Source organism: Temnothorax longispinosus, chromosome 10 (genome assembly GCF_030848805.1).
Source record: "Temnothorax longispinosus isolate EJ_2023e chromosome 10, Tlon_JGU_v1, whole genome shotgun sequence".
Taxonomy (NCBI): Eukaryota; Metazoa; Arthropoda; class Insecta; order Hymenoptera; family Formicidae; genus Temnothorax; species Temnothorax longispinosus.
The window spans coordinates 16584175-16607751 of record NC_092367.1 but is presented as its reverse complement, the minus strand read 5'-3'; the positions used below and the strand labels follow the sequence as shown (position 1 = coordinate 16607751).

The 23577-nt window shown below is 42.5% G+C and overlaps 1 protein-coding gene across 5 annotated transcripts in view; it reads right to left on the bottom strand.

Moving 5' to 3' along the window:
* The window catches only part of Fas1 (fasciclin 1), a 231060-nt gene extending 214300 nt beyond the window's left edge, over positions 1 to 16760 (bottom strand). For 4 of the 5 annotated variants that reach the window (XM_071790226.1, XM_071790228.1, XM_071790227.1 and 1 more), the window contains exon 1: positions 16193 to 16760. In XM_071790226.1, coding sequence (XP_071646327.1) covers positions 16193 to 16294 — 102 coding nt within the window. In that variant the 5' untranslated portion in view covers positions 16295 to 16760. The remainder of the gene's footprint in view (positions 1 to 16192) is intronic. The other variant, XM_071790229.1, reaches the window with a different exon arrangement.
* Positions 16761 to 23577: the final 6817 nt, after the last annotated feature.

Below are 23577 nucleotides of genomic sequence, written 5' to 3'. Positions count from 1 at the left end.
ATCCCAAAATGCCGAAACTCACTCTCAGCTCCGCTTACGGTAGCTGGCTTACTTAATTGCTGGCTTTTCTCCTTCAGTAGACTCTTTTGTATCCCTGATAATTTCCTTCGAACATCGCTTATTCCCGTTTCTCGTCATGAACGCGTTCAATCGTTTCGTGTATAGAAAAGTGATCGCGCCGTCTATTATCCTTTCAGTGCGATTAATCCGAATAGTCGTGTCTCTTTGTCAGAATAACGCGAATCGTGCCGTATTTCACTGTGGTATACGGCACTCCACAGCGCGATATTTCCGCGCACGTTGGTCGTGACAAATAATAGCACTTTGGGGCACTTAACGGGTGGAAAAATAAAAAAGTCCCTCAATCGCACTCGCGCAAGTACACTTAATAATTCCATCGCGCACGACGCGGTTTGAGTTATCAATATCCCTCTATTTCCGATATATATAAAATTCGGATGTGTATATAATTCAGATATGTCATATATGTAATATATATATATATATATATAAAACACGTACTACGTTTTTTGCTTTTGTTTTCCATGCAATTACCGAGGAATTATATCATAATAGAGATACGCGCTAATTTTTATTTGATCCCTTTACGAGCACTCTTCAATACGTTCAACGAGAAGAGCGCTGTAAATTCTGCGCACCACGAAGTTGCACGTGCCGTTTTTTTTTTTCTTTTTTTATCAAACGAGGTTGTTGCCCTGCCGGTTTCGGAAGAGGTTAACGACCAGAGGGTTAATGAGTTTACATTAATGAGTGCATGTGATCCGCATTAAGCAGCGCGAGCATGTGCTTCGTTTATTCTACCAGGCGTTTTTATGTCTCGTGTTCTAGAAGTATTATAACGATCGCTCCTTCTTTTTGATACTGTTGAGTTTCTCATTATTTTCTAGCGCGAGTATTTCACTCATTCAAGTAATGGAAAATACTATCTCCTTTCTATGTTTCGCGATATGAATCTCATATCTTGTTATACATTATTTTGCATTTTTATGTCGATTAATTGTATCGAGCAATAAAATTCTGATATCTTAATAAATGTCAGTTTCATTCATATAAAGAAGTATCCAAATATATAAATAAATTATTTTATTTTAGAAATTTAATATCTCTGGTCGAAGTTTAAATTCCTCTCTGTTTATCTTTTTTTCTTCTCGTTTCTCGATTTCTCAGACCTCAGAATTTTATTCCTATTTTCCTGTCTTGTCGGTTTTTGTGACAGAGGAAACTGTACAAGCTGATTAATTCAGTTCAATCGCTACGAGTCAGTCGTATGTTAATATCATGCCAAGAAAGTCTGCTGGTTAACATATAGATCGTCGTTTTTTTTTTGGTACAAACAGAAACGCGGGCGCCCTGGCGCCCTGACGGACGTCGAGCACACGCACGCGATCACACGTGGGTTTTTCTTGAGCGCAGAATGTCGCGTATCGATCACCCCCTAGTCTCCGTGATGTCTCACATGACAATATGTCGCGTGACAGTGATCAAGGGTTAACGGAGAAGAGGGCGGAGGATACAAATATATCGGGCTATAAATTGTGGCTCATTCCGGCGTCGGCCATTATTTACAATCCTCCATATCGAATTACTTTTCCGAGCATTATTTATGGCGATCCGAACTTATACGAGGTTTTTCGAGCTTTGCTTTTGTTCGAGTCTGTGCATCGAACGCGAGATGGGTGATCGATGCCAAGTACACGGCATTGTTATACGAGATTGTTACACGAGAAAAATTCGCGAGGAAACTTCGCACCCGCGCTCCTCACGGTAACGACTGAACTATCGCAGCTAACACAAAAGTTGGGCGTGAATCGAAAATGCTCGGAATGTGATATCTTTCCTTCTTTGAATCTTTAGGATCTGCAGGAAATCCCCATATTTAATCCGTCTTCAATTCTTAATGAGCGAAAAAATGCATGGCATCTTTCACATTTGAGACTTTCACCTGCTACAATCAAGCGAGCCTAATACAAGTATATACGCATTTTTGTTTTACATAAAAAATGATTGCAACCATTTTGCAGCAATAATAGTCGACGGTTCACGGTTGGATTGAAATTTCAAACCGATTACTTACAGTTCAGTAGTAAAAGCTCGCCACGATCGTGCCACGAATGCACTTGCGAGCGCTGGCGCACCCTGCGCCAAAATGATTAATGACAATCACGCACGATATAGACGCCGTTGAGACGATACGCATCGCCGTGAATCAACATTCCGTTGTAATACATCGGAAAATTAATGCTGCGCCGCGACTCGGTGGAGAAAAAGAATACCGCGGAAACGTGCATCACGGGCAGAAGCGTGCCGCCATTTACTATGGAAATGTATTCCGCGGCCGTACAGTAGATCGTCAGTAATTCTGCAGGAGGTGCTTGATAAGTAAACGAAATTATTTTTGCGCTTAAACATTAATCAAAGATGCATCCGCCTGGCAATAATTTCTATTTCCCTATATTTACATTTAAAAAAGATATGCAATACGTCCTGAGAGTCGCAAATTTTATGTGAATCATGCATAACGCGACCAAGCCACGTTATAAGAACACAAAGATGACAAGAATGTAATTTACGTTGTAGAGCCAGTACAAATTAAGTGAACTTGCTAAATTGAACTTACGAGAGATAAACGCAGTCAATATTTGATCATCTTTAAATGTATAGTGACATAGTTAATCGGGATTTTAATTATCATGAAAGCTAGGAGAAGCGAGATACACATGTAAAAAAAGATATTTCACTAACGAATGCATGATCGATAGAAAATGCGCGACTTGTGGAACAGTATAATACATATAACTTTTAGAGGTGAAAGTGTTTCATGTTTTTCGTAAAATTCAACTACGCATGAATGCGGTTACGACTACAGGTCGTTTTCTATCGACTTTGCCTATCGAAAATCCCTAACCGAATATGTTTACTTTGCCATCGTACTTTTACAGCCTCCGGCTTCAATTGCGACTAGCTTTTTTTTTTGGCACTTTAATATTCGATACTTCGTGGTTTTACGTAAAACGAACGCTATCGCTCGTACTATCGTTATCGAGCGCGGCATTTCTCATAAAAAAAGAGGTACGCGTAGCTTTCGGCGTGATATCTGATATCGCATGGCGCGAGATTGGATTTAATGTGTATTTTTTCGCGTTTTAGTAAAAAAAAAAAAAAAATAGGGTGTCCCTCCCCGTTCTCCGACATTCGAGAGGACGACGTCGAACGGATTTTTCTCGACAGCTGTTTTCTGTGCCATCGAAATTCTACTGTATCGATCACGAGGCGGGGTTGCAAAATTTCCCCGAGGTCTCGTTTTTTTTCTATCTTTTTTTTTTAATCGCCGCCGCACGCTTTGTGCTACGAAAATTTGATATTGCACAACGGCCGATGGGCGCGCGTACCCGCCTTTGTCAGTTAACGTACCCGGTTGCCTATTGAAATCGTCGTCACTGTTTTAATTAAAACAATAACGCGCATCGTTCGTCTTTACACGCGTGAAGCTTCTTCATAAATTTCGAATTTATCGTAAAAAAATATCTGTATTTCTGTACTTTGACATATGCTAAAGAAATTTAGAAAAAACAGAAGAGAGAGAAAGAATTCAATAATATCCGGAGAAGAATGAAGGGAAAATGTAATCCTTCGGCAATTAATGTAGTATTCGAGCAGAGAAAAGAGAAACTCCATATAGTCGTGGGCTAGCTTCCTCATTTTTTTACGTTACATGTGCAGAAGGGGAGAAAGACTTGTACTTTTCCTCGTGCAACTATCTCGGACAAGGTCTTTAATTAACTCCGTTCTGTCCGGGTCAATTGCCTTCCATAAAGAAAAAAGAAACGACGCGCGTTTTTGTGAGGGCGCAAAAATTCGGCTCGATGACGATTGACGATATGAAATTATTTAACGAGAATCGCCTTTATTTTAATTATATTTATATAATTTATACGGCCGCAGCAAAAAATGAAGAGAAAAAGGAAAGAGGCAAATTTGTTGAACACAAATTACGTTATATTATGCAACCGTACTGTATTACGATATTGTGTTATACTCTAAATTGCATTATGTTATATTATAATATTATACTAATCCACTTTTTAATCTCTGTATTAATTTCATAAAAACTCGTACGGCTGTACGTTTGTTTCGTTAATAATGTAATCGCGTAAAAAGCTTTGCGCCACTTTTACATAATTCATAATAAAATAAAATAATTAAATTGTTAAACTGTGTAAATACTGTTTCAAACGTGATTTACCCAGCTAATTTCAAAGCACGCGGCTTCAAAATTAGTTGCTAAACGCAACTTAAAAGATATTCGATCGCCACGAGTTACAAACGCAAATGTATCGCGTGACTTTTCAGTCATCCCATAGCTCCTGGTACGCCAAAAGAATTATAGGCGCTTTAATAGCGACGACTACACAAAGGCCGCCGTCCGTTTTTCTTATCCGCGGGGAGTTTAGGAGAGAAAGTCTCGTAACGAGTTCCGCGGCGGCGGTCGATGCGTTTAATTAACGCGAAACTCGCGTGAAATAGATTCAACTTCGCGGCTCGTTTGCAGCCCATTCTTTGCCGGTTATTCGAATCTGACATCGATATTTTATGGCGTTTGAAGTGAATACCCCGTTTCGTGATGTTTCAAAAGAAACGTATTAGAGATATATTCGCGGAGAATTAAATAAAATACGTATTGTCCGAGAACTATGGCCGGCCTTTAGGTGTGCACGCGATTTTTACAACGCCCTATATGCAGATTCGATCAATGCGGGTAAATGCACTCCGAACCAGGCAGGAGATAGATCGTCCAGCTATCATGGCATACTTAAGTCTAGACTAAATAATTCAGAAATCATTACTTCCTATCGCACGCACGTCCAACCCTCACTATTTCGTTGCGTATCGCGTGCGACACAACGGGTGTCCCGACAGCGAAATACGATTTAATTGTCGGTTTTTTATCATCATATTTAAGTTGCACGTTACATACTTTTTTATCATTAAACATAAACTTTTTGGCCTAATTTTCCATCATTAATCCTTCTTGTTATTCAGTCAATTTTTCGTGTCAACATGTATATACACGTTCCATATTAACTTAAATAAATTATTTACATTCACAAATTTTTTATTATGCCTCTTCCGCTTCAGAGATTGCAAAACATTTTCCTGTATCACTTCCGGGCGCCGCTCGAAATTACATCGACATTTCTCGCTGACGTACACATGTCTTCTCGTGAACGAAAAATTGCGTGTCTCGTAAGTTTAATTGGCGAGAACGAACTGTGAACTATGCATAGGGGCATCGCTGTACGACGTTGTGTGGAGCGTTAGCGAAGTGTGGGTGAGGATGAGACATGATTACCTCCTCAATTACCACTCAATGCTGTCCTCTCCACATAATTCATAACGTTACGTACACTATGGGTGAAATTCACTCGTATGTACTCTCGGCAACCGCAGAGTCGAAATTCCGCCGACGTCGAACTCGGAATTTATGCGATTCTACGAAGGGAAATCGGTGTGTGTGTGGTAGAGACAACGTTCGTGAATTATTTCTGCCACGCGCGTTTCGCCAGAGTTTCCTCCTTCGGTAAAAATAATTCGGTATGCGGAGTCTCTTCTTTAAATATATATAGAATAATTAAAGTCCGAATCTTTTTCAAATCTAAATTTTCCAGGGATTCTGAGATGTTTCAACTGCAAGTGAAAATCGGAAACTCTAACAAACACATTTAACCACGCGCATGAATTAAAAATATCGTGACTGAAAATTTTGCAACTCTATAAGAAAGCTAAAATAATTGAAATCATTAAAACTATATCGCGTATACAGACTTGAATGGAAACTCTTATGTAACTAAACGACAACTATGACTAACTTGCGACCGTGAAATATGCATTTTCCTCTTCGCTTACTCGCATATGCCGAGCGTACAACGAGCGACCTTACGTTCTCTCACGATGACTCCGTCCCGCGGCATTCGTCGGAGGATTGCTTAAGTGCTATAATTAGTCGAACGTACGAAGTGCGCCATTAAGCGACGTGGTGAGCAGAAAAGTCCGCTAGAAACGGTCGTCGACCATAAAACCCCCTACCGCTAGGGTGTGGACAACGATTTTCGCAAACCGTCGCATTCTTAATGGCGCCATCGCCAACGACCGCTTCGACTTCGTTTGAAAGTCAGGACGAGACCTGAACGTTCTAATTCCTCGTTGCTATTAACATTTTCTCGAGAGGCTCTTATTTGAGAGATGGTGAACAGCGAAGTAATAAAGACGAGTAACCATCGAGCCATGAATAGTGGACAATGTTATTTCGAATAATATCCTACGACAATATAAACACAGAATATCGTGCAAGTGACAGGTTATTTTCGCGGATATTATTTCATAAATATTATTTCAAAACGTGATACGCTTGCGACGATACTCGAATAGAATAGTGATGCACCACTTGTTTTTACTCAGATTACTAATATCAATTAAATGTATATTCGTACATTATATGTACATGTATAATATAATCACGGAAAAAATATGCAAATCGCTGCAAGTACGTTTGCCTTTAAATAAACCTTTAGGAAATGAACGTTCAAAGGAATAATTAAAATTCAACGCCGCATAAGATCGGAACGCAACTGTTCACGAATAACTGATGTTTAAAAAGCCAAGTTGCAAGTATAATCGTAGCATCATAGAATCTCAGGAGGATCATCAGCGTGACCGCATCTCCGGTGAAAATTACGTGACGAGACTTTCGACACGCGTGACGCGCGGAGCACTTAACTTTTGCGTATACAAAGACGCAAAGGCACTTTCCTGTATTTTCGAGAGAGAAAGGAAAAGAGCACGAATGTAAGGATTTGCAAAACTGTATTTTTGAATTTTTAAAATTCTTGGACTTTTAAAACTTTAAATATTTATTAGATATTGAATTTTTGAACTTTTAACTCTTTGATAATTGTTTATTTTATCTTTTAGGATATTGGAAAACCTAAATTATCGGATCTTCAGTCTGAAATAAATTTTTGTATTTCTAGTCTTTGACCTTTTGCGTTCCACGATCTTCAGACGTTTAGATTACGTTCTCTAGTCTCAAGATGCTCGGTCTACCGTCTACCCCTTTCAAACAGTCCGTAACGTCTTGTCAAGCGGAACGGCGTTCTAGTATATAACGAGAGGAATCCTTCCGGGACCTTAATTTAAAAAAAGTCTAGACAGACGCCTGATGCCCCTCCGGAGGGTCAAATCCGGCTCCGTTCAAACCGCGTTTCTGCAGCCCAGCGCGATTCCTTCTCTTTGCTACTTTTGTGCATCATCGTGTACCAGCGTAATTTATATACCGCGCTCGTCTCGCGGAGCCGGTAACGAGTACGAGTACCACGCTCGAAAACCAAAGCAAATATTTTTCCGAAGGAAATCCCCGTGATTCGCGCTCGCTAGACGGTCTACTCGCTCGTGTGCCTCCCAGGCAAAGAAGGGAGAATCGAATCATCGAACACGATGATTCTCGCGAAGGTGAACGAACACTGTAGAATTCGCTGCAGTGTGTGGTCTTTCTCCCCATCTCCTCTTCCTCTCTCTCTCTCTTTTCGACGGTTCGTTCTCTCTTTCTCTCAAACTCCGACCGGATATTTTTAACAAGCGGTTCGTGCCGAGACGAAACAATGTGCATCCCGCTCTGTGTACGCCGGGCGTCTGTATGCGCGCGAACGATAACGTGCATCGTGGCGAAGAACACGCTTTCCCACGGAGAGCCCATCGTGGCAGGGAAGAAACACGTTTTTCCCCGGACCACACTGCAGAATTCTCTTATAGTCTTAGAACTTCGCATTCGACGATTCGCGTTTCCCCGGCCATCCCAACCCACGTCGCGTCCAAGAAGACCGTCGACTCGCGGCGCGAGATTCTTTTCATTTAATTCCCTCGAGTCATTCCCTCGAACTTCTCTTTTTTTTTTCCTCACTCCGGATTCACCGGAAATATGGAAACAGCGCGCGACGCGCGACGTAGCGACGCCTACGTCGGTATGCTGAATTCCGCGTGCGAAATAAAAGCGACGCGACGATAACGGCGGCGACGGCGCGACGAAAATTGTCCGGGAAACCCGACGGTGGAAGCGCCCCCCAAAGCCGATCTATCGCTCCGCTGCGTCGGGATTCCGATGCATCCGGGATCTGGATGCAGCTGCGAGAGACGCAGGAAAGGAAGGGCAAGAGAACGGAAGAGAGAGAGAAAGAAAGAAGCTAAAAAGAGAGCAAGGGGGCCGTAAACGCGGTCGCGCTTCGACAGAATCCACCGGCGGGATTGGAGCGATAGCGGGCGGGCGCGCCGTTTCTCGAAAACCGGAACAATACGTCGTGTAGACGCCTCCGGGGGCAGCGAGGAGAAGAAGCCAGGGGTGGCGTGTGTTACGTCGTAAAATATGGAACCCCATAAAGACCAGAATCGTGTGCCGCGTCGGCGAAAAGACGCCGGCGACGATCGTGACTCCGGAAATTTCCTCTGTCGTCCTTGTGCTCCGCGTTTCTCTCTTTCTCCGATTCGCACACGATTCGCGACTGCTCTCTCTCTCTCTCTCTCTCTCTCTTTTACAATTCCGAGATCTTTGATCTCCGAAATAGATATTTTATTCTATTCGCGTAAAGCCGGCCTAAACCCGATCGAATTTAACGCGCGCGTTTCAACCTATGAATTTATTTATTATATCCTTTCACAGTCGATAAACGTATTAAATGCGATACGAGCGATGACGCGAACGTCATCGCAAATCGTTCTAAACGAATAGCCTCTGGCTGTTGCCAGAGAGCGAGGCTTTGAGCAGCGAACCGATGCGGCAAGCACGCGCGACATTCGATCACGCAAAGTGCGGAAGTGTACCCCGTCGATTCGAGTTGAAAGCGTCGGTGACCAAGTTTCCGCGTGTAAATCCTTTCGCACTTCGGGACCGACCGACTCTCATTTCGTCTCAATTTCCAACAAGAATCGAACTTGAGCCGCCGAAATTCCTGGGATATCTGACCAATTTTCGACAATCGCCGCGGGCTAAAGGACACGCCGTCCTTTCCGGCACAGAATCGCGCCCGGGCGGTGCACACAGAGAGCGGTCAGACGCATTGGCAGTTTAAGATAGTTAGGCTGCCACGTTGAAAGTAGCGGTAGTTTGAGATAGTTAGCGACCACGATGAATTTCCGCGCCGAGCCAATGGCTATATAGACGTACATGGGAACGACAGTCCTCGGAGAGGAAAAGTTAGGCATGCTTCAGACATTTTGAGACAATCCGCGATTTATCAGGCGTTCAATCACGATAGACGCATGATATAAACTTAAAAAAAACGAACGAATAAATCAACATCAATACTCATTAATGCGTTACGATTAGCCAAAGTTTCGTGATTTTCAAATAAAAGTCAAGAAATAAGAAACCGGAGAATGTTCAAAATCACAAATCCGAAAATTGCGCAAACGACCGGAGAAGCAATTAATTGATCGTGATTAGCGATCCATTCGCATCGACTAGATGCACCGAATGGCTTACTAAGTCATCGATCTAATCGCAAAAGCCACTTTCAACGTAATCCGTGCGCTAGCAACAGAAACCTGCATCCTGCATAATTGAATGCGATTCATCACACGAGGGCGATGTAATGCGTGGGCGGCGGTGCCGAAACATCGTTGCGGATATACTTGGGTAATAATCTATCGCCCGTATAGATCGGCATGTCATGCGAGCTGTTTTCGCGATTATCTAGGGACACTCAGTTGCCTGAAGGCGACAAGAAACCTGCACCGCGTGTAATTGAATTTGATACAATGCGGCCTACGCTGGCCCGACTCGGGGCTGTCTTGCTCTCGCGCGCGCCATACACTACCGCGGATTAATTTCTCGTCCGTTAATGAGAATTGATCGCCCGTATATCCGCCGTTACTATATCCGACTTTTCCGATATCAAGAAGACATGGCCAGATTGCTCGAAATGTCATGCGATGGAAATAATGTAGATCTACAATCTACATATCTCGAGATATAATCGTCATTTACATATATGCATCGTATATCGTAACATGTAATTATCAAATTATCAATATTATTAAATTATGGGATATTAAATATAAATTATCAAATATTATCGCAATTATATTAATCATTAATTGGATATTTAAGAAATTAATAAACGACCTTATTTCATCTAGAAAATTCAACGAGGAGCAAAATATTTCTCTTTTGCTCTTTCTCCTCTTTTTAAGGATCAGCACATCTGAATGTATTCGAGTTAAATATTCCACATTTCAGAATTTTCCAACGCTCCTGCGTAATATTTTTAAATGTTGCTCTGCATAATTTATTCAGCTCGCCGACTGCGAGCGCGAGTACGTGCATCAGTTGCACGGCAAACTACCGGTTCTATCAGTATGTCATGCGAACTGTTTTCGAGGCTATCTGAAGTCATGCTGGTCGCGAATACAGATTTGCATCAAGCGTAATTGGATCCTATACACCGTTGCTTGCTAAGGCCAACAAGCTACTGGTGCTAGTGTCCGCAAACACGACCCAATCGAGCTATCACCACGACCTTCGGCGTGCACTTAGATCGATACATATTACTACGTCCCACCTATTCGATCGCGAAGACCTAGATACGATTATATCCGTGAGAAAGATTTATGGCTAGATTCCGCCTTAGTGCATGGAAACAAAAAGATAAAACTGTGAAATTCTAACAAAATCGAAAGATGAAATATAAATTTGCGAATTGGCATAATGCTGAGAAAAAGATCCTTGACCTCGTAAAAATCCATTTCCAAGCAGGATCATTAATAATTAGTGGAATACTGATACAAACGTACCAGTATTCGGAATGTAAACGAGGAATCGGTTCGCGGGATTGAATAATGAAGATTCAGAGAAGCATCTCATTGAAAGAGGAATCGAACGCAAATTACGTGAAAAATGAACCCCCTGCCCTATTACCTATGGATCTCTGCCCTATTATCCATAAATGCGGTGCTCTTCGCGAGCAAGCAGCTCGCCGGGTCAAGTATTTGACAAGCAACAACCATTACGAGCAAAGATTATCAGTAAATATTTTCGCGACCGAGTCAGCTCGCTGAGGCGCTGCCCGGTTTCTATTAGCTGCCGTTTCTCGGTTCATCGGCTCGCTGAAATTGGAAATGGTCGTCGATGGTATCAACCAGCTCTCTTAATTCTCGGGTCTTCCCTCGCTCGGCGAAGGAGGAACGAAACCGGTTATTTGCAACCTTCGTTCGACCGTGGCGAAGGTACATATTCGCGCAGCGCGTCGATTTCCGATGATTTCCACGACGAGGCAGCGGTCCGATTACATGATTCACGGAAGCTAAGTATCTTGCAGCAGGGTGAAGGCAATATGAATCCGATATTTCTTTCCCCTCCCCCGTTCTTTTATTCCCGATACGTCTTTTTCCGTTCTCTCTCGCCGCGAATTACGGAATTCTCTCCGGGGGAGCTCTTTCATTTTTGCAGACTTTTGACTAAACTTGAAAGATTCTTCCATTCTTCGTATTTCTCAGATCTACGAACCGCGGCATGCTAATAGCGAAACTACGAAACTGACATTCTGCTACTATGTTATCGATTTAACAGAGAGAAGACGCCGGTATTCCATATATAGCAATTTGTTCGAATTACTGTCAACCATTTGTAATAGCATACGACTGACTTTCGCTTTCAAAAGAATTATCGGTGTAACTGAGAGAACGGCGAACGCTACGTGCTGGGTTATAAATACAAGGGTATTATGACGCTGCGTTGACCTGGAAATCGTAAAATTTTATTTCGGCGCCGGGCGCGCCAAACCGTACGTCTATGCTTGGTAAAAAAGTGGCCGTGTCGATCGACCGACTAAATAAAGTCCGCGAAAATGGGCCTCGATATCTCCGTGTTTGGGAATAGTTTGTCGAATCGATTGGAACTAAAACTAACCCCCCGGCGAGAACCGTCCGGGCGATTTTTGTCGCAGCAACAAGTTGCCGGGCGGAATCGTTCGCCCCGTCGTCGTTGCGCCGGGGAGAGAGAAGCAAGAAACGCATTATTGTAATGTCGTCGACGGGACGAGCGCCAGCTTTCATTCAATACTGACATCGGAAAGTCTGTACGCGAGCTAATGTCCCCTGTGAACAATTTTTTCGTATATAACGCTATGCATAGAGAAGCGCAACATAAAATCAATCGATCCGCGAGACTCGCAAGAAATTTGCGTCGCTTCAAGTATTCGATTTTCCTTGAAAAATCTAATTTTTTAAATCATCAGATAATTAATTTGGAAAGACTTCTTTTTATAAACCATCATTTTTTCTAAATATATTCAAAAAGAATATTCACGTTTTTCATTGTGTATTATCGAAATTTCCTGACAGAAATATTACACAATGTATATTGATAGTCTGAATATAGCACTTAATATCTCTCATTGAGAATATTCTTTTAAATAGATGTAGGATATGCGGGTAACACGGCTACTGTCTGCAACGCGCTGCATGCGACGCGGCAAGTACAATTGACCGAGCGGAATACGAGCCGATCGGAACCGTCGACAACAACGTTATTCGCGCGCCGGTTCCGATAACAATCTCAGCGAGTCTTCGTTAAACGAGGCCGGGTTATTCAGCCACCAAAGGCGAACGAACGAACGACGTCGCTTCTCGGCGCCGGCGGCTCTCACGCTCGGTTTCTTCCGCGTGGTTTCTTCAAGCCGCAGCCTTGCTCGCCCCTTTCACTCTTTTTTTCGTGCAATATTCACGCTAAGTCCCGTACAACTCCATTCATATCGGCGCCGTGCGACGCGACGACGGCAGCAGGTGTTGCTGGCGCGGCAGATATAAATACGGATCGCACGCTCGTAGGTATTACGCTCAAGGGCTCTTAACCTATGGATTATGACCCACACTCGTGGGTCGACAAGATCTTTTAATAGAGTGGAATTTCCTCCTACGCACCGGCCGTCGTGATTCAGCACGTCGGCGTAATGAAAAATGCTGATCCGACCGACTCGCCTCGTAAAGCTAATCCCGCCACTCACTCTCCCGAGTTCAATCCAAATCGGAAAAGAACTATGGATCACCGATCAAAGACATCTAAGGAGATAAGAATAGACAGTCAATATCCAATAATATTGAAACGCAATCAGAAAGTCCTAAGGTCTAAGAGAATGCAATTTTTATGCTTTTGATGTGTTAAATTGCTGACTTAGGAATTATCTAATATCTACTAAATCTACTATATTATTTAATCTATGGCGATTTTAAGTAACTGAAAACGTCTATCTCCGCGCGCTTCGTCGCCGAACGGTTTAATCGACTAGAACGTGCTGATTGGACATCGTAATCGCGAAGATGTTCAAGATTTATTCGCGACTAGGCAGAAAAAGGCCAAGAACCTCTGGAAACTGGTAGACAAAGGAGCACCTCGAAGCTCTGTCTAACTGAAATCACGTCATTGACCGGAGAGAGAGAGAGAGAGAGGAGTCGTGTTGCCGCTTCTGCCATGACGCACGTTGCATGCACGCGTGTGCATGCGTATCTCCCACGCGTGTGCGTGAGAGTGCTTCGTGGCGTAGACGTCGCGCCGGACTGCATGGTTCCCTCGCCTAAGCGGGGGCGAAGTAATGAGAAAGAGCCGGCATGTGGATGGAAGATATACCACGTGTAAGCTAACTCCGCATCGTATATTTACAACCTTCTGTAAAAAAGAACGCTCTCCGCTAAACGAGGGCTCTCACGTATTGTGAGAGCAATTTTTAACGTTAAATTAATTTCCATTTCGACGAAATAACTTGTGACTCATCTCGTGCAGGAGAGATGAGGAAATAAACAGCCATACAAACGTTCATCGATGGTCGATTCTAATGATTCATATCGCGATGATTCACAGAGATCAATCCGCCGCGCCGCAGCGGAAACTATTTGGCCGCGCAGCTCTGCGTTTATAATCGAATTACGAGCGAATGTAACGAGGATAATGCGCCTCTTCTTATTTTGCGTGGATCGTTAAATCGTAACGGCTTTCCGCACCGTCATGACGTTTACGACTAAATTTACGCGACGTTATTGGATTATCGTGTTAATTAATGACACTGTAAAAAAATGCGCGGTGCAGCGACGCTGACATTCGCTCCGGTAATTCTCTTTTACCCGCTCCATTATCCGCGATTTATTAAGTATTCGAACGTTATTTAACGTTGTCGCGCCATCAAATTTTTACGCGCGTTTACGCCGATGCCGATAATCAAAATCCGAAGCACCTGTCGAAAGATCGTGCGACACTTCCATTCTTTACCGTGCGAAAATTTATCGTAATTTATCGTAAGAGAGATTCGTGGGGAGATGAATGGCGACGCAACTTACGCGATCGCCATGAATTTCGGATAAGGATGGGAAAAAAATGCAGGCTAATGAGAGTTAGGCGCCCGTTTCGCAACTTTCCTTTAGCGCAATTTAATTACGGCCACGTGGAAGAAGTTAATGAAGTAAATAACCGCCGGTTTCATACATTATTCAACCGAGTTAGAAACATCTCGCACGCCCGATTTACAAACTTTTCTGCCCTTCTCCCCTCCCCCCCGTCATCCGTTCCTGCGCCCTCCTGTTCCCACCCGGAAAAGTTCTCACGACTGCATACATCGTTAAACCCGGCGATCGGTTTACCACCTGGGCGAAATGCACCGACCACCTACGCAAATTACTCCGAAATTTCGAGCGCGCAGGAAGAAAACGCGGAGCGAAGCTCCATTCGGAATTCTCAAACTTTCGATTATCCGCGAGAGTATTTACATAATTGTTCAAGATGAGATCAGATTCAAACCCTTATAATTTTTCTTGCGTTTCTTCGTCTTTTCAAGATTTTAAATCTTTTCGTCATTTTTCGTTTCACAAATCATCTGTGTTTTTAATTTACTGTTACTCAATTTACTGTCACTGAATTTTCCCAATTTATTGCTACAGTCATAATACTCGACGATTAATTACTTCCAAAATCAACGATAAATAAGAGTTAAACACATGAAACAACAACAAGCAGATTTAGCCAGTTCGATACGAAAAATTGGATTTGCAGTCATCACTGATCTCATGTTGGATATGGAAGGATTAAATGACGTTGAAATGAACAAGTATCGCTGAGTGGGCAGCTCCACCGATCATGTCGAACCGTGAATCTGATGCGGAAAAAAATCGAGCGACGTGACGTATGACAGAAGTGTCACTCCAAAACATAATCGATTTTCTGCAGCTCTCTAAAAAAAATTGTGCGCGCGACAGTTCTAAATAATGGAATTTGCGCAAAATTCCGAAAATATAGAAAAATTAAGTTATAAAAAAGTAAAAAGCAGATCTAATTACGTTCGGTTTTCATCATTTCAATATTCACATTTGCTATTTTAGTAGTAAAATAATTTAAATGACACACATATGTATCTTTTTTTTTAATTTTTTGAAAGCTTCTTGTTACTCGCATCGATATTTTATTCATCGTTAAAATTAAAATTTGATATATGCAGAGAGAACGTCGAAAAAAATATATCACTATCTGACATTTCGACATTTTTTGATGATTTTGACGGTAACATTTGTGCGAACATGCTTTTTATCTCGTTAGAAAAATCATTCACCCCATTGTAACTGAATATCGATCGCGTTAATTTAATACAATGACTAGCGCGAATACTTCTCGCTTTTGTCACGTTCTCATAGCCACGTTCATTTACTGAATATTTCCCGATAGAAATAACACGCAGGATGGAAAGAAAAGCGTAAAAGGACGCCGAGTGAGAAAATCACCAAGGCGATCGAGGTGATTGCAAACGATTCTCTCATGGAAGACAACTCTTAATGACAGGCAATCGGCTGTGTTTCACGATGCCACGCGGAACACGTTGCACAATCATCGCGCGGCTGCATGCGACGAGCTCTCTGTCGCTGCATTGAAATTTTCTGCCGCATTCAGTATTATTGTACGAGCACACGTTCGTTATTCATTTAAACGCGGCTCTCGCGCGCACGGTCGCTCCAGCGTAACGTTCAAGGACACGCGGGTAGGTAGTCGTGGCGCATATCCGCGACGTTATACGTCGCGCCGCGCCGGCTGAATCGATGACACTTGGAGAACGCGCAATTTAATATATATATAGCGAAGACGTTTTCTTACCTGGGACAAGTCGGAGTCGTCGCGTATCTTGGCGTCCATGGTCACCTGGCTAGCGTGGATCCTCGCGACGGCGAGCGCCGCGGCGAACAGGAATGCCAGCATCGTCCCTCGCAGCCGGGCGCAGCTCCCTCGGGATATAGGCACACGGGACAATTTCACCAAATTCACTCGCGAATAACAACCGTTCACCACGCGCCACGCGGACGATCTCCCCGGATGATCTGCGCCGGACGATCGATTCACCGATAGATCATCGAGAGTACACAAGGCGAGAGAGAGGGAGGGAGAGAGAGTCAACTTCGCGCCACTGAAACGCGTTCGCGAGGCCGCTCCGGAAACGTCGCAGGCCGGAAGTTCTCCACGGACGGACACCGTAATCGGGACAGATAAATTTATTTATTCACGCACGAGGACGATTAACGCGAGTGTCGATTTGATGAGCGAGCGCGAAGATCGCGCGATCCGTCTCTCCTTCACTTTTCCCTCCTCGATCTTTTTCCTTCTCGCACTCTTTCCGCTCGACGTGTCAACGATACGGAGGATAGCGCGGTACTGCGCCCTCTCCATGCCTAGACCCCTCTTACACCCCACCACCCGCAACGAGTCTTCGGCATGGCCTGCCCGCAGCCGAGTTACCCCCACCACTGTTACGCACCCCTCCCGCGCGTGCGACCGCCGAGAACACGTGACGTCACCCGCCTTTTCCTATGCCGCGATCGCGCCGCGCCGCGCCGCGCGCTCGTGGATCATGACACTTTAATTCGACCTGATACAGCTGCTCCGATTTTCGTGGAGATAAAATTCCAAACGGAAATTGAATATCAAACAGGTTGCGTTCGGTAATGGGCGCACATTTGGCGTGCGTGACGATGGCGCGTGTCGAAAGCTGATAACGGTCTTTCCTCAACAAGAACTTTGGATCTGAAACACGAATGATTTTGGATTAAAAGATTAATGTATTTATATATATATCTTATTCAATTAATTTTAAACGGAGCTTATTTTAATAAATACAATTAGCCAAACTTCAACGTTAAAATCTTTTTTGTTGCGAAAAATTAAAAATTTAGCGTGTAATTAAATTTTGGTATAAAGGAAAAATTATCCCAATGAACAGAGCGTATCGTATTTATACTCTTATCGCCAAATAAATTTTAATTTCATGTTAATCTCGAATCAGCGGTAAAAAGAGAGAAGTAGGTCAAATAATAAGAGACCCGTTGGATAAAGTTCTTGATTACAATTCAGGATTTAATATGATTCGTTGTTTGAACCGATGGTGGTCGAACAAAGTTTCTCGCAATCGTTGATGGGAATGCCTTTCTTCGCGGTATACCGGCAGTAAAGATAATGTGGCTACATTCTTTAGTCTAGACGAGTTAAGTAAGTGAATTGAATTACATTTTTCGGAGCGTAAGCTGAGTTTGTAAGCTCTATAACTTATAATTTAAAGGAATACCGCTACAAGATTGAATAGTTAGCTGGATTGTGCTCAATGTTCCTGGATAAAGTTCTCACTTTTTACGCTTTCAAGTAAATTCCGCATATAAAAGATATAAATAAATTTGCGCTATAGAAATAAAGACTGGGACGCATAAAATGTCAGATCGTTAAAAGTTCAGGAATAAATTCTAAGATGACTCGCGTTCCTCATTGAAGATGAACTATTATCGGAGAATTATTATTAGTTTACGATTTAACGTGGCTAACTACAGGTTCATTATATCGTCTTATATCACGAAATAAGAGAGAGAGAGAGGGAGGGAGAAAGATAGTGAGAAGTAGAGAGAGAGAGATGCAACGCGATCGAATTCCGGGCGATATAATTGCCAACTCCAACAGAAGTTCATGGGGTATTTGCTGAGTGGAGTGGACTTGGACCAATTCTCGAAACCACTTGAGGCACAGCGCGGATTAAGGAAAGATCCTGATCACGAATATAAACGCGAAGGTTCGCCCGAAACTTCGGTATTGTCCCGTTCTCTCCGTTTGTACAAGCGGACTCGCGTTAAGTTCGTCCGAATCCGCCCAGGTAATTAGAGCAGTCCAAATACACGCCTCTTCAACTGACTTAGGCTCGCCGGAACAACGTGTCGCTGATAAAGTACGCGTGTTCCTTCCAAAATATGTTGACGAGATGGGACTGCATCGCTCGGAGCCAGGCATCGACGATGCAGAATTAATCGATTAGAAATATGTTTTTCCGCCTGGAGTTTGGTAAATGTTTGACTAACGAATAAACAGTTTGTTTGTACGAGAGAGAAATATTTAGTTATTAATACGCAAACGCACGATTCGCACTCGCTATTGCGAGAATAATACGTAATGAAAGTATCGCGGAAAATAGATTGAATTATATACACTTCTAGCGAAGCGCGAATATATCAATTTTCCATCGCGACAAGTTTACTCCAGGAAGCACTAGTTTCGCGTATACAAACGCGCAATGATTCCCCCTCCCCCCGAATGCAAATAGGAATTCTAACGTCGCGATTTACGTATTCCGTAATCGAAGGATCGCGCAATTTGAAGTGCCAAGGTTGGGAAAGCTCCCTAGTATACGAGGTCTCGAGGTCCCTCAGGGCGTCGACCCTCAATTACGGCTCTCACAGCCCTCGGGTTTCTCGTACGCGGCCATCGCCGCGTGGAAGCTCGCTCGCTCCTTAAAGACGAAACAAACTCGGCCATGAAAAGAAAAGTTAAGTGCTCGTGACACTCCTTACGACGGTCCCTCACGTTTACCATTTTTCTCACCGGACCATAATCCTCCATGAACGGCACGTAATTTTTAATTACTTCCCAACGAATCCCTTGCACGACATTTTCTTACATCGATTTTCTTCGCCCTTTTCTCTCTCCCTTTTTATTTCTTCTCACAATAAAATAAGTTCAATTGAAAAATAAACTAAAGTTATTTCTAAATAATTATTTCACATTTGTCAATTACGAAAATAAATTTGTTTATTTAAATAAAAATTCTATATATATATATATATATATAAATTCTTTAAAGTCTTGAATCTCTCTAGAATTTTATTTAAATAAACAAATTTATTTTTGTTGTGTAGAACTAAATAGCTTTAAAATTTAAGGATCCAAAAATTTAAAATTTTTAATCCAAAAAGTCTAATTCTATATATGTATATCTGTCAGTACATTCGAATAGATCACTTCAAGAATTGCAAGTTATTTTTCTCTCAATAAGTAATTGTCTGCGGTAGTAAAATCGTTCATGCGCGCGAATAATTCGGCACCAAATCGCGCACTAATAGCTATCTCCGTGTCATTTCCGCTTCCTACCTCGGCTAAGAGCCGTGGATATATTCGTGACAAACGGTGAACGCGTTTTATCATCATTTTATCACCTCTGCGACGGGCTGTTATTTTTTTAGCGCTAAGCCTTTCGCGTGGGTGGGTCCCGCCGCTTTTGTTTTCGCTAACTGGAGCGGTCGGCCTGATTAACTGTCTGTCATCCAACGATTTCGATCTCAACGGAAAAAAACCATCAGAGTCTCATCCTACTCTTTCTGCCTTTCTCTTGATGCAAGCGAATTTAGGGGGCACGTAACTATAGCGCGAAATTAAGAGAATTAGTTTAACATAACACTCGCGAATACCATCACGAGACGCGATTTTACGATCCAAAAAATAAAAACAAGCATGTTAGATACATCCTACTTATTACAATTTCACATAATGACGGTATTTTGATTGCTGATGAATTAATATTCGGAAATACATATTTGTTACGTATTTTTAGATACATGAATTTTTATGTTACTTTTCTCCGACGTTTAGATTTCTATATCTTATATAGAAATCGTAGGGATTTTGAAATTTTCGACTCCGCGGATCCGTCGTACCGATAGATTCTCGGATCTTCGGATTTATTCTTCCTTCCTGATCTTCCGGGTCTTTGCATTTTAAGTATTCGGAGGAAATTCTATAGACTCCCGATACTTAAAATTCAAATATTAAGCTTTTCACCCACGACTTATCTCGTCTTTCAATTAACAGGGCTAATCTACCTATTCGATGATATGCATAACGAGCCCTAGCGCTTTCAAGCAGCTAACCCAGCATTGCATTCAGGAGAAGCTTAGTGGCCAAAATGGTGCAAAACTATCCCCGGCATGCCTGTACCTCCCCGGCGCATTAACGACCACCGGTAATCGCTTCTGAAGCAAACGCACACCGGAAACCGGGGGTCGGATCCGCAAGACGCGAGTAGTCTAAGTTTGCCCGTTCGCCACTTCCGCCGACAAAAGCCGCCTACCGCGCGCGCGTGCAGGATGAACGCGAGCAGATGGAGGCAGATCGGGGGTGGTGGCACACGTTGAGAAACGCATTTGTAAACATACATCCCTATCCTACGGGGCTCGAGCAGCCGTGTCGCAGTAAATCCCGGTACATTAATATTAATGCGTCTTCGGCATGTACCGGGCCGCTCTCCCATCCACCCTCCCTCCCTCTCTCCCGCCCCTCGACGTCGGTCCTCCACGTCGTAGAGAGCAGGGGAGTTCGGCGGAGTTTACAACGCGAAGTGCATGCAGAACCTAGGGCTCTTTACAATACCGAGGGCATCCACCCACTCGCTCGTTTTCCCTCTGCGTGTCTGTCACTCCTTCTCTCTCTCTCTCTCTCTTTTTCCCTCAGTATGCGTATACAGATAGATACGTGTACCATGAGCAGGTACGCGCATTTTACGGTACGGAATTCTAAAATCTCTGGATCCTCTGATCTTTTCGGTCCAGAGCTCCGAATGCACTGCATAACGTGGGTGAATCTTTTAACAGAGGTGTACATTCATTAAAAAAAGGTGTCTTTATTGCTACCATCTCGGAAGCTCCTCGTGATTTGCAAATTTTTAAATGAGAAAGAAAGTACCTTAACTTTGAGATAGCGGTTTCTCACAGTTATTAACATGCAACATGTAATATTAATAGCATGAATCTCTACCAGCGCGCGCGTTTAGTTAAATAATGAATATTAGACTGTTATTAGTATTATAGACTGAGATACGTAGCGTGAAATAATGCCGCCGATTGATCATCGCAAAGGACAGATCGCCACCTTTTCCGCAGCTCTGCGGTTGGCCATAACGATCTCTCGTTAGCGCAGCTAATTACTTCAGTAGTGTGCAGTGGACCGTGAAAGGTCGTTAGTCAGTTAGTACCATGGATTAGAACCTAAAGTGATGGGATCTTCACTCTCCTCTTTCCATCGATCTCTCTTTTCTATATATATATCAATATATCTAGCATTGTCTTACGAAACTGTCGCGATGACATTCTCCAAGTGTGCTTGGATATGTTTGACAGTCTCCAGATCTTTGAATTTTTGCCTACGCTCAGAGCTTTTATATTTAGAATTCTCGAATAATTATATTCGAGAATTGGAGCTTATTCTTGTTAACCGCTTTCTGTTAATAGCTTTCCGTGGATTTAAAGGAGACTTTTCTGGGAAAAACAAAGACGGAAATAACCCACTTTGGGGACCACAATTACGCGTAACTAAAAATCGTAATTAGCTATTTCTATCTATTAGGTTGGCCAATAAGTCCGTGCGGTCTTTTTACTTATAAATTTATAAGTAAAAAAATCGCACGGACTTATTGGCCAACCTATTATTTCAAAGATTTTTAAGTTATACTAGTCAATTCTCTCAATTAAGTCTGTCGATATTCAGTTACGCAAAAATAACTTTCACTTAAGGGGCACTAATCAAAATGTTAATTAGAGTTACGATATCCAAATAATTTGATTATCTAAAATCGTGGATCCCAAAGTGGGTTATATTTTTCCCAGAGTTTTAATTATCTCAAGATATTTTAAACTTTGAAATACTTAAATTCTTAATATCCAAATTAATTTAATATTTTAAAATCTCTAAATACCTAATTTCTCAAATTCTCCAATTATCGAAATAGATTACACATATCCCCGCACAGACACTTATCTGAAACTCTTGAAACTTAGGATTCGTGGAATTTTAAACACCGAGGAATAAAAGTTACGCACATTTCTGAATACTTACATGGGTGGTACACAACCCCAACTCTTTCGAGTATATATATTTACCCTTCTTGTAGTAACTGAAAGGAGCGCTGAACGCAAGCTGGATATCAGGGAAGGTTTTTGTGAAGAGGCAGGAAGGAGACGGAAAAGGAGGGAGAGGGTGGGCTTTGCTCCGGATTCTGCATGCTCGTAAATAGTCCCGATAACGTGCCTTCTACGCGAGATACCCGATATTCAACGGCGCTGTTCATTGAATTTAGTCGCGGGGGCGGTCGACATCGCGGTTTCCCTTCCTGATTTTTATAGTAACGAAGGACCTTTTTGCTGATTTTTTATTCCGAAACGTAAGTCCCCTTCTGAATCCTCATATTTTTCCTATTTTTCCTCTTTTTATTCGTCTAGTGGAAAGAAGTTGCAAAACATCTTTTTACTACGCTTCTCGACGGACTCATAATTTTCCAACCTCAACGACTGTATAATTGTTCAGACGAGAATCAAAAGATAAATTTCTGAAAGCATGATACAATGATCCTGCAACTAAAGCAAATGTTCGCAATCAGAGCGCGGAATAAGATTACCGAGCGATGCGGCAAATTAGTGAGCATTTGTATTCTGGCATCACGCTTGCATCTCTGAATTTTATTTCGCGTTTATTTCCGCGAATGAAAGAAGACACAATACACGCGAGAGAAAGGTATAATGGCGAAGATAAAGGGAGAGAACGACGATTAATAGCAGTTCGCAGTTTGAATTTGATGGTTTCGTGTTTGTTTCGAAGCAAGGGGATCGAGTATCATCCTCAAGCACTGGTAACACATTTCAGCTGAATAAATTGTCCGTGGAAAGTGCTCTTGATTACACTAATATTACCAGCCGAAATAGTATATCTTTAAACAAAATATTTGCGGGCAATTTCTTGTGCTCGAAATGGAAAATTATTAGCTGCGCGTGTAACCGTGATTGAAACTTTATTCGCGGCGATATTAAAAGCGATGCATTAATATTCCGTGCATCTCGTGCATGTTACGATGTCTCTCACTTTAGAACATATTCCGTCGAATTGCGATACCAAGCTTGTATATATCTCAAATGTGTTTGTAATACTTGTACATCTTGATAGATTGTTTAACTGGTACACTGCAGATAATAAAAACACATCATTATTTGATGACGTAACTTCTGCGATTGAATAATCGTACTTCAATTTATATGGGCCAAAGCACATATGACAGTCGTAGTCGTGGACGTAAGTAACGCACAAGTTTGGCGTATCCTGATTTGTCAGGTCGAAAACTACGACCGTCGTATATTGCTACGCCATGTTATGTGCTTTGACTCTATTTTACGAGATAAAATATTCGCAACTTT